The sequence below is a fragment of the Oncorhynchus masou genome, chromosome 24 (genome assembly GCF_036934945.1).
Source record: "Oncorhynchus masou masou isolate Uvic2021 chromosome 24, UVic_Omas_1.1, whole genome shotgun sequence".
Classification (NCBI taxonomy): domain Eukaryota; kingdom Metazoa; phylum Chordata; class Actinopteri; order Salmoniformes; family Salmonidae; genus Oncorhynchus; species Oncorhynchus masou.
In genome coordinates, this window is record NC_088235.1 from 92,314,431 (window position 1) to 92,326,904 (window position 12,474).

The 12,474-nt window shown below is 39.8% G+C and overlaps 1 protein-coding gene across 1 annotated transcript in view; it reads right to left on the reverse strand.

Annotated features, from left to right (window-relative positions):
• The window catches only part of LOC135511756 (capping protein, Arp2/3 and myosin-I linker protein 3-like), a 37,239-nt gene extending 31,435 nt beyond the window's left edge, over positions 1–5,804 (reverse strand). The window contains exons 1-2 of the mRNA XM_064933229.1: positions 5,747–5,804; positions 3,302–3,396 (exon numbers count right to left, since the gene is read on the reverse strand). Of these exons, the coding sequence (XP_064789301.1) occupies positions 3,302–3,396; positions 5,747–5,804 (153 nt within the window). The remainder of the gene's footprint in view (positions 1–3,301; positions 3,397–5,746) is intronic.
• Between the last annotated feature and the right edge of the window lie 6,670 nt (positions 5,805–12,474).

Below are 12,474 nucleotides of genomic sequence, written 5' to 3' on the forward strand. Positions count from 1 at the left end.
ACTTATCTTGGCATGTCATTATGCATGTGTCTGTTTTTGGAGCAGAGATGCCTGTCTTTTCGTATTGGACTGATAAGGGGGAGAGGCGACTGTTATACACAAACAAGTACTGGAAGTATCCTGGTTAAATAATTCACAACGAAGGAAACCAAAGCCTCATTTACAGTACATTGACCATGACATGAAACAAAAACAATGGCCGTAGCCCCATCCTGAACCTGCTTTAAAACATTAACATAGCCTAATAGCAAGCAAGCATTTCACACTTCCCGTTCCCTTGACACCTTAAATCGCTACCCTCTCCTCAGCCTCATCCTATGCCCCACAGAGACTACAATTACAGACCGTTCAGAGTTAAATAGAAGGACCAGTTTATTAGAGAGAGATTGGACAGCGGGGACTGAAGAGATAACATAGTCCCGACAGATAGACAGACATACCGAAGACGCTGAGTATCAAAGGGTGCACATGCAAAACTCTCCCAACTCGCACCATAATGAATCATTAAGCAGTCATCAAGGGAACGACTCTCTGCCAAGGCCTAGCCTGCCCTGCTGGGGGTTCAGCCCATTGCCTCATCAGGGAATTGAGGGGAAAGCTTGTGGTAGTTTTGGGGAGCACAAAAACATGAAAACATTTCAATGCAGTTTTATGTGGAGTTGTTACACTCTTAGAAAAAAGGGTTCCAAAGGGGTTCTGCGGCTGTCCCCATAGGAGAAACCCTTTTGGGTTCCAAGTATAACCATTTGGTTCTACATGGAACCCTAGTTCTACATGGAACCCAAAAGGGTTCTACCTGGAACCAAAAGCTTTTTTTTCAAAGGATTCTTCTATGGGGACAGCCACAGAACCCTTTTAGGTTCTAGATAGCACCTTTCTTTCTAAAAGTGTTGAGCAGCTTTTGTTATTTGGTCGGTCTGTTTCTCCCTATTTGCTGTACTCACACAGGTTGTGATCTATACTAAAAGAGCTCACTGGCCCAGATTTAGTCCTGTGAGCTGGCAAGGCTGCAGCTCCACAAATGGAGATTTCACATCTTTGCCCCACATACTCTCTGATGAAAGCACCCAGAATCAAAGGCAGTGGTACGCCCGCGCCCAGCATTGCCTCCACCGCCAGGGTCTCAGAGAGACAGAGCCTCCCCAAGCTGCTGCTATTACAGACCTCTCTGTCCTACATTGTCCCAATTCGAGGTTGACCGATTTTTTTCAACTGAATTAACACTTATTTTAACTTAATATAATACATCAATAAAATCAATTTAGCCTAAATAAATAATGAAACATGTTCAATTTGGTTTAAATAATGCAAAAACAAAGTGTTGGAGAAGAAAGTAAAAGTGCAATATGTGCCATGTAAGAAAGCTAACGTTTAAGTTCCTTGCTCAGAACTTGAGAACATATGAAAGCTGGTGGTTCCTTTTAACATGAGTCTTCAATATTCCCAGGTAAGAAGTTTTAGGTTGTAGTTATTATAGGAATTTATAGGACTATTTCTCTCTATACCATTTGTATTTCAGTAACCTTTGACTATTGGATGTTCTTATAGGCACTTTAGTATTGCCAGTGTAACAGTATAGCTTCCGTCACTCTCCTCGCTCCTACCTGGACTCGAACCAGGAACACATCGACAACAGCCACCCTCGAAGCAGCGTTACTCATAAGGAGCAAGGGGAACAACTACTCCAAGTCTCAGAGCGAGTGACGTTTGAAAAGCTATTAGCGCGCACCCCGCTAACTAGCTAGCCATTTCACATTGGTTATACCAGCCTAATCTCAGGAGTTGATAGGCTTGAAGTCATAAACACCTTTAAAGAAAGGTGTAAAAAAATACAGATTGCCGATTGTCATGAAAACTTGAAATCGGCCCTAATTAATCGGCCATTCTGATTAATCAGTCGACCTCTAGTCCCAATACAAAGCCCAGGCACAGCCAATGCTTGAAGCATTGCAAAGAGCTGCTGGCAAAACACACAAAAGTGCTGTTTGAATAAATGCTTACGAGCCTGCTGGTGTCGACCATCGCTCAGTCAGACTGCTCTATCAAATCATATAATTATAACATAATAACACACAGAAATACGAGCCTAAGGTCATTAATATGGTTGAATCCGGAAACTATCATCTCGAAAACAAGTGTTTATTCTTTCAGTGAAATACGGAAACGTTACGTATTTTAACGGGTGGCATACATAAGTCTAAATATTGCTGTTACATTGCACAACCTTCAATGTTATGTCATAATTACGTAAAATTCAGGCAAATTAGTTTGCATATACCATGACTCTACGTGCAATGAACGCAAGAGAAGTGACACAATTTCACCTGGTTAATATTGCCTGCTAACCTGGATTTATTTTAGCTAAATATGCAGGTTTAAAAATATATACTTCTGTCTATTCATTTTAAGAAAGGCATTGATGTTTATGGTTAGGTACATGTTAGAGCAATGACAGTCCTTTTTCGCAAATGCGCACCGCATCGATTAAATGCAACGCAGGACACGCTAGATAAACTAGTAATATCATCAACCATGTGTAGTTAACTAGTGATTATGATTGATTGATTGTTTTTTATAAGTTAAGTTTAATGCTAGCTACCAATTTACCTTGGCTTCTTACTGCATTCGCGTAACAGGCAGGCTCCTCGTGACGCAGGTGGTTAGAGCCTTGGACTGGTTAACCGTAAGGATGCAAGATTGAATCCCCGAGCTGACAAGGTAAAAATCTGTCGTTCTGCCCCTGAACAAGGCAGCCACTGTTCCTAGGCCGTCATTGAAATTGAGAATGTGTTCTTAACTGACTTGCCTAGTTAAATAAAGCTGTAATTTTTTTTTTACAGATTTCCGATTGTTATGAAAACTTGAAATCGGCCCAAATTAATCAGCCATTCCGATTAATCAGTCGACCTCTAGTCCCAATACAAAGCCCAGGCACAGCCAGGGATGGGGAAGCAGAAACCTATCAACTTAATATATTCATGGCATGTCGCCAATCTGGCCATAGCTTGCGCTCAGTATGTAATTGACCATAGCAATTAATTGCACTTCAATACTGCCTATGTTGCATCATGTCTCTCATAGACCACCCATCAGGTTTCCATCCAATGTGTTATGTAGTATCCATCCACTGTATCAGACTTGTTTTTTGGCGTAGTGAGGGGTGGAATAGTATTGTGTGTGGATGGTCTGGAGATCTGTTCTATATCAAAAGCTCAACAATCATCTGTGGGAATACCACCCACTCAGTCAGCACATCAATATAGCAACTGCTGTTTTTACCAGTTATTCAAACACTACTCACCAGTATCCTATCCTCTGATTTGCCATTTTTGGTTTCAAGCTTTACACCACGTATTAACTTGGTTGAGGCCTTGTCAATAATCTTCCTGATACTCTCTGTAAATAGAAAAACATCCAAGGTCAGATACACACAGCAAACATTTCATACACACAATCACACAAATCAACCAAGTATACAGCACATCAGAACAGTGAGAGAGACAAGCTTGACCTTCAAGTGGACAGCCCTATCGCCAACCGACTGAAGGCGGACCAACCTTTTCATTTAGAACTGACATACTGGCATTTTATAAACAGGGAGATATTCAGAGGCTGCACAGAAACACGGTCACTGTGTATTTTGTAGAATATGATCCTGCTTCTAGTATCTTAAACTATGCTATTGATTGAGAAAACCCATGGGTCTCTAAAACCATTGTATTCTTCATTAAAAAGTGAAAGACAGCAATATTTTCAATGGCAGGCACACAACAATTTCCCCATCAAACTAGGATATGTGAGAGAGGACAGAATGAAGCCATAAAATAGAGAGCATTTTAATAGAATATGGAAACCTGAGACAAAATGCAGTACTTGGTGAGAGTGGATGGAGACAAAACACTTCCTGTTTTTTCTCTCCAGTTTTTCTTTTTCTTGTTGTATTTTTTCCATTATCACCTGTTAATTTCCTTGCATTATGCAAACTAAAGGAGCTTTTGTAATTTCATGATCTAATCATGTGAATAAACCAACAAACATCTTATTATTAATTGTGTGTTTCATAGGTGAAAACCTGCAATCGCATTCATTCTGTTATTAATGAGATTCAAAATACAATACCCCCCCCCCACACACTACTGCAGATAACCTGGCTGGGCCTGAGGACATCCCTGACATAGAGAGGTACCATCAGAGAGACAGGGGCAAGGCCAGAGAGGAGGACAGGAGGAGAGAGTGACATGGTGAAAGGTATTAGATAATGGATAACAAACCAAGGCACTGAATATACTGTACTTCACCTGTGACTAATGCACTGTCAAATGAAAGAATGCTGCTGATTCTCCTGACAGGATAGTTAGAGTAATGTTCTGATTATTAAGATGATGACCTGAACATCATGATGACTGTTTAAACAGAGGTAGTCTTTTGTCTCCATGCAGATGATGACCTTTAGCTGGCAGATGGGAGTGGCTGGCTCCCATCTGGCAGGTGAGTGGATTGAGAGGCAGGGATTCCACTGGAATAATTATCACAGTGTGGTTAATAGAGCCATTAGGAGTAATTAACTCAGAATCTCTCTGCTAATGTGAGCATGTGTGTGTGGTGTAGGTGAGTGAAAGTGTGATTAAGTTTGTGAGATGTAAACTGGTGTCAATTCAATGGCAGCCTTGTCATCTGTATAGAACAGTGTTTCCCAACCTTGGGCCTTGAGTACCCCCAAACAGTACACCTTAACGCTGTAGCCCTTGATAAACACACCTCATTCAACTCATTGTTGGCTTGATGATTAGTTGGCAAGTTGAATTTTTTTTAACCTTTATTTTACTAGGCAAATCAGTTAAGAACAAATTCTTATTTTCAATGACAGCCTAGGAACAGTGGGTTAACTGCCTGTTCAGGGGCAGAACGACAGATTTTGTACCTTGTCAGCTCGGGGATTTGAACTTGCAACCTTTCGGTTACTAGTCCAATGCTCTAACCACTAGGCTACACTGCCGCCCCGAATCAGGTGTGCTTGTCCAGGGTTACAATACAAATGTGTACTGTTGGGGGTACTCGAGGAGCAGGGTTGGGGGTACTGGAGGAGCAGGGTTGGGGGTACTGGAGGAGCAGGGTTGGGGGTACTCGAGGAGCAGGGTTGGGATACACTGGTATAAAATAATAGTCTGAAAGGGCAGTGTAGGTTAGTGGCCATGTCTGTCTCATTCCATAAAGGAAAGGAAAGCAAAGAATACATACAAATTGTTGCCAAGAAAATGCATACTGCTCCCTCTCTATCTTTCACACACAAGCTGCAGACAAAAAGAGCAGGCTTACTGCCAACACGCTGAGACGGTAACAATTCCTATTCTTAAAAGCTGGCATGAATTTATGAATGCAGATAGCATTATGAGTGAGTAAATCCATGCGTGATGCACACACGATGATTTTCACAACGCCTCTTTTCCTATGGGCTAGAGAATAGACAAGATACAAGCCCAGCCGGCTGATCATAAGTCCTGAGGAAGCAGGATGTCTTTGCTTTACACAACTTCCTAACTTTTTGATCAAATGAATGCAATGCACGTGTAGCTTAAAATACAAAAAAAATGGCACAACGCTTGGTGGCAGATACGAAAGCAGTATTTTTCATAAACTTCCAAAGCCTCTGTCCAGTCGCAGACCACCACATACACGGTAATGGTCAAAGACAGAACCGGTGCATCATACATATGACAATAATGGTGATATGAATGGTGATTCCTACCTGTAACATCCCTGCTCACACTGACAAAACAAGAGGCAGTTATCTCTTTAGAAGCCATGTCTCTTCATGTATCACCACCCCTTTCTTTTTCAATAGTGACCGGAACGGATTGCTTGTCTCGCAAGCATTCCACCAAGCATCCGACTGCTGAAACCAACCCGCACTGTGAGAAGGAGTATAACGTGAGAGAGCGCTCGGCGGTGGAAGAAGGGAAGGTGGAGGGAGATCATTGAAATAATAGGAGACAGTGGGCTAGCATATTTGGTGGACTCCGATATTACTGGAAGCAACCGTGAAACTACAACTATTTGTCAATTGAATTGATCAATATATGATATTGGTCGAAATAGTGGCGACCCCCACACGTTTCAACACAATTCAAAGGCTATGGATGGAAAACTGGTGTACAAAACATCACACTAAGCTACTTTTCTGTTTTCAGCCAGACTCTGCGAGTCAATTGGACTGGCCTACAGTCTGTGGGCAGCTATTGGTAGGTACACAGTATGATATTAATCCTGTTGGCAATTACAAGGTCGACAGGTAGCCTAGCGGTAAGAGAGGGTTGCCACTTCGAATCCCGGACCTGACAGGAAAAATCTGTCGGTAATGAGCTGGCAACCAGAGGGTTGCTGGGTTCAAATCCTAAATCCGTTATGCCCTTGAACAATGCACTTAACCCCCCCACTACAACGTCATATCTTCAACGTTATGTCCACTATATAAAAAAAATAGACTGGGCAGTTGATCCACAGCTATTCATTTGATCTCCCACCGAGGGTTTTAACCAAGCCCTGCTTAGCTTTTATATTTGTCCCTTACTCAATGATTGCTACCAATGTGCTATCTATCGTGAGAATGATTATTGAGCGATGTCTTAATAACGACATGTATTCACTGTTGCTATCGAAGTCATTCCAAAGGGTAGGTTTAAGAGAGCAAATGAAATGTAACAGTACTTTATAAGTCATATCATCAGTGATACTATTTAGGCCTATAAAGCATTTGCAAAGCAAGTCATCAGCAGCTAGTTTATATTTAACCCAGGATTCAACAACAAAATTACAATACATAGTCCTAGGTTTCAAATTTGGGTTGATTTAAAATATAATCTTCAAGTTAATCATTCATATTTTGGATTCAAGTCTCCATTTCAACTAAAAATCTAAGTTAAAGAATAGGACTAAATCCAATCAAACTTTATTTAAATTGCATTTAAAATTTGATTAGATTAAGCTCCATTCTTTAACTTAGATTTTTGGTTGAGATGGACATGTGAATCCAACTATTAATTTGTAGACAAATTTGGATATTGAATTGTTTGGTTTTCAACACAACCAAATATCAACATTTGAAGCAGATGCCGATTAATATTCTGCCTGGATAGTTTGATCCGTGCCACTGATTTAGTCTGGCTTTAATTCCAGTTTGTCGTTAAACGGGTGTCCTGACTCTCTGTGGTCACTAAAGATCCAATGGCACTTATTTTAAGAGTAGGAGTGTTAACCCTGCTGTCCTGGCTAAATTCCCAATCTGGCCCTCATACAGTCACCTAATCATCCCCAGTTTACGATTGTCTCATTCATCCCCCCTCCTCTCCCCTGTAACTATTCCCCAGGTTGTTGCTGTAACTGAGAATGTGTTCTCAGTCAATATACCTGGTAAAATAAATACAATAAAAATATGTTGGATTCAAGTCTCCATCTCAACCAAAAATAAATGTTTTGTATTATTATTTCTTAGGGTCAACAATGACTTGTACCAATTACAGTGTCTTATGAAATGTTGATTGTTAGGTAAAATGTATATATTGTTTGTTGTGATTCTGTTACGATCTAAAAAAAATAAGAAATAGTATTTAAAAAAGGTTTTTGTTAAAGAATAGGACTAAAACAAATCAAACTTTAAATACACTTTAAATAAAGTTTGATTGGATTTAGTCCTATTCTTTAACTTTCATTCTTGAGTGAGATGGAAATGTGAATCCAACATACAGTTGAAGTCGGAAGTTTACATACACTTAGGTTGGAGTCATTAAAACTCATTTTTCAACCAGGAGGAAGGGAAGCGCTACTAAGGTACACAATAGTACATTTTGGTAGACAGAAGGTGCACTTTGGCAAAAGGGGTGAATTGGTCATCAAAAAGAAAGGAGGACCAAGGCACTCTTCATGTAATTCATTAAAGCGCCTTTATTTGTATGGCATGTTCAATAGAAACAAAGTTTTTAAAAACAACCCGTTTTGGCTGCATGGCCTTTGTCAGGGAGTAAAAAGAAGTAATACAATGTCCTCTTTTGAAATGCTTTTCCAATTAGCCCAATTAGAAGAGGGAGTGGTTACACAATTGCTTGGACACAACTAGTAAGCAATACTATACACATTAAAAAGTGAAATACTGTAGCTATGTTATCAAAAAATTCAACTCCAAGCTAGAAGTATCAGAATGCTTAGAAAGGTAGTTCTAACCTTAAATATGACTGGGAGAAGTGTCAAGAATAAGAGAGCAGTATATTCCATAGTACACTAGAACACAGCAAAACATGAACAACAACAGTCTAAAAATAGCTGAGGGCAATTGAGCAAAATGTCCACTAGATGACAGCAAATGGACCTATCACGACCCTACAGGAAGGGTGAGAAATACATATCTTAATTTAAACCAGGGAACTTAGTGGCCTGTAGTTTGTAAATCCATATCTTAATTTAAACCAGGGAACTTAGTGGCCTGTAGTTTGTAAATCCCAAAACTTTCCCCCCTTTGGTTAACTGCTTGTATATGGTGTAAGGACTTGGTCCCCATTTCTTCTAATTGAGTGCCTCTAGGACAATGTAGAACAACTTGCACTGTGGACACTCCAATCTATTGATGACATGAGTGGTTTTACAGTTAATGAAATGCTTGACGTAATACTCCATTTTAGAAGCTGTGTCAACAAAATACTTTTTCTGTGCAATATTTCTGCAATGGTTACATTTAAAAGAGCCCTTGGGTTTGTGGTCAAGCCAAGTTGTTTGAGAGTCACCAGGAAGATAACTGAGGACTAATTTGTCATTTAGGGTCGGACATCTCTTAAAGCTCATGACTGGTGGCTCAGGGAAGACTTGGCGTAGTAGCGTATCACTTTAGATGATTCCCCAATTATTTTAATGATTCTTTTAATGTTCTCTGCTTCAGTGCTGTATTTTGTTACAAAATACACTCTCTCCGATGTATCACAAGGCACTCCCCTTCGCAACAAGTTCTCTCTGTCAAGTATTCCAGCCCTTATACCTGCATCTTTCAGGACCTGAACGCTGAAGTCAGAAGTTTACAGACACTTAGGTTGGAGTCATTAAAACTCATTTTTCAACCACTCCACACATTTCTTGTTAACAAACTATAGTTTTGGCGAGTCGGTTAGGACATTTACTTTGTGCATGACACAAGTCATTTTTCCAACAATTGTTTAGACAGATTATTTCACTTATAATTCACTGTATCACAATTCCAGAAAATTATGTCATGACTTTAGAAGCTTCTGATAGGCTAATTGACATCATTTGAGTCAATTGGAGGTGTACCTGTAGATGTATTTCAAGGCCTACCTTCAAACTCAGTGCCTCTTTGCTTGACATCATGGGAAAATCTAAAGAAATCAGCCAAGACTTCAGAAAAAACATTGTAGACCTCCTGGTTCATCCTTGGGAGCAATTTCCAAACGCCTGAATGTACCACGTTCATGTGTACAAACAATAGCATGCAAGTATAAACACCATGGGACCACACAGACGTCATACCGCTCAGGAAGGAGACTCGTTCTGTCTCCTAGAGATGAACGGGCCTTCAGCAAAGGACCTTGTGAAGATGCTGGAGGAAACAGGTACAAATGTATCTATATCCACACTAAAGTGAATCCTATATCGACATAACCTGAAAGGCCGCTCAGCAAGGAAGAAGCCACTGCTCCAAAACCGCCATAAAAAAAGCCAGACTATGGTTTGCAACTGCACATGGGGGAAAAGATCATACTTTTTGGAGAAATGTTCTCTGATCTGATGAATAAAAAATAGAACTCTTTGGCCATAATGACAATTGTTGTGTTTGGAGAAAAAAGGGGGAGGCTTGCAAGCCGAAGAACACCATCCCAACCATGAGGCACGGGGGTGGCAGCGTCATGTTGTGCGGGTGCTTTGCTGCAGGAGGGACTGGTGCACATCACAAAATAGATGGCATCATGAGAAGAACAATTATGTGGATATATTGAAGACATCAGTCAGGAAGTTAAAGCTTGGTCGAAATGGGTCTTCCAAATGGACAATGACCTCAAGCAAACTTCCATAGTTGTGGCAAAATGGCTTAAGGACAACAAATTCAAGGTATTGGAGTGGCCATCACAAAGCCCTGACCTCAATCCTATAGAACATTTGCGGGCAGAACCAAAAAAGTGTGTGTGTGCAAGGAGGCCTACAAACCTGACTCAGTTATATCAGCTCTGTCAGGAGGAATGGGCCAAAATTCACCCAGTTTATTGTGGAAGGCTACCATAAATGCTTGACCCAAGTTAATCAATGTAAGGGCAATGCTACCCAATACTAATTGAGTGTATGTAAACTTCTGACCCACTGGGAATGTGATGAAAGAAATAAAAGCTGAAATAAATAATTCTCTCTACTATTATTCTGACATTTCACATTCTTAAAATAAAGTGGTGATACTAACTGACCTAAGACAGGGAATTTTTATTTGGATTAAATGTCAGGAGTTGTGAAAAACTGAGTTTAAATGTATTTGGCTAAGGTGTATGTAAACCTCCGACTTCAACTGTATACATTGTTTATTTGTCAATTAATTAATTTGGAATTTTTGTCAACCAAACACAATTGAATAATCGTTTTGTAATACAGTAAATAGCCTTAAGTTAAGGCTATAATGTTTTTCAAAATGATTCAAGCTCTTTCAAATTGGTTGTTGACAAGTCAAAATTGTAACTCGGCCACTCCGGAACATTCACAGTCTTCTTGGTAAGCAACTCCAGCGTAGATTTGGCCTTGTGTTTATCCCTGCTTTCTTTTTGTTGGTGTTGAAAAACTCCCCAGTTCTTAATGATTACAAGCATACCCATAACATGATGCAGCCACCACTATGCTTGAAAATATGTAGTGGTACTCAGGTAGCCTAGTGGTTAGAGCGTTAGGTCAGTAATCGAAAGGTATGCTAGATTAAATCCTCGAGCTGACAAGGTAAACATCTGTCGTTCTGCCCCTGAACAAGGCAGTTAACCCACTGTTCCTAGGCTGTCATTTTAAATAAGAATTTGTTCTTAACGGACTTGCCTAGTTAAATGTATATATATTTTTTAATGTGTTGTATTGGATTTGTCCCTAACATAACACTTTGTATTCAGGACAAAAAAAATAATGGCATTGACACATTGTTTTGCAGTATTACTTTAGTGTCTTGTTCCAAACAGGATGCATGTTTTGGAATATTTGTATTCTGTACCATCTTCCTTCTTTACTCTGTCAATTAGGTTAGTATTGTGGAGTACCTACAATGTTGTTGATCCATCCTTAGTTTTCTCCTATCACAGACATTCAACTCTGTAACTGTTTTAGTCACCATTGGCCTCATGGTGAAATCCCTGAGCGGTTTCCTTCCTCTCTGGCAACTGAGTTAGGAAGGACACCTGTATCTTTGTAGTGACTGGGTGTATTGATACACCATCCAACGTGTAATTAATAACTTCACCATGCTCAAAGGGATATTCAATGTCTGTCAGAGTCCATGCAACGTATTATGTGACTTTTTACTCCTGAACTTATTAAGGATTGGCATAACAAAGGGTTTGAAAGTTATTGACTCAAGACATTTCAGCTTTTAATTTTTAATTTATTTTGACATTATGGGGTATTGTGTGTAGGCCATTGACAAAAAAATCTAAGTTTTATCCATTTTAAATTCAGCTGTAAGACAACAAAATGTGTAAAAAGTCAAGGGGGCTGTATACTTTCTGAAGGCACTGTAAATGTCGTCTTATGCAATCATAGAAAGCATGCTTGTTTGAGATATCATGCAAAGGTACTGTAGGAGGTCTGTGGAGATCTTCACAATTGCTGTAATAATCTGCTCAAAATCTTGAAAAGCATTGATCACTTGCACTATGTACTTTTAATGTAATCTCAGCTGCAATCCAGGTCATTTGGTTGTGCTATTAGATGGTGTGATAACACATTAAGTTGTTTTATAAATACAAAAAATCTGACATTGTTTTTCCATTGGAATTTGGTTGTGCGTTGAGATGGATGAAAGCACAGTGATAACACATTGGGAATTCAACAAACTTCTGGCTTTGAGTTGGTGAATAAAGGTTGAACTCTTACTGATCAACATCTCAACCAAATATTACCAAGTTGAAATAACGTGATGTGCCCAGTGGGCCGTCTTTCGGAGGGGTTGAGATTAAGCAGAAGTCTACATTTGGTTGGACGGACCTTGTGTACAATGTATCAATAAAGTTATCTCTCTCTCTATTAGCTAAAAATCTTTAGATCCATCCATATACACTACAGATTGACAAAGCAAGATACAGGTAAGATGTCATTCCTAAGAGAGCATGTTTAGGTGGGTTTATTTGAATGCTATCTGGCCACTAAAGCCCCAGTGCATCTATCTACACCTGTATTATTCAAGCCCTAAGCTCCATGGTCATGACTGGAAGTTGATTGGAGTCTTGCTGTGAAGGAAAG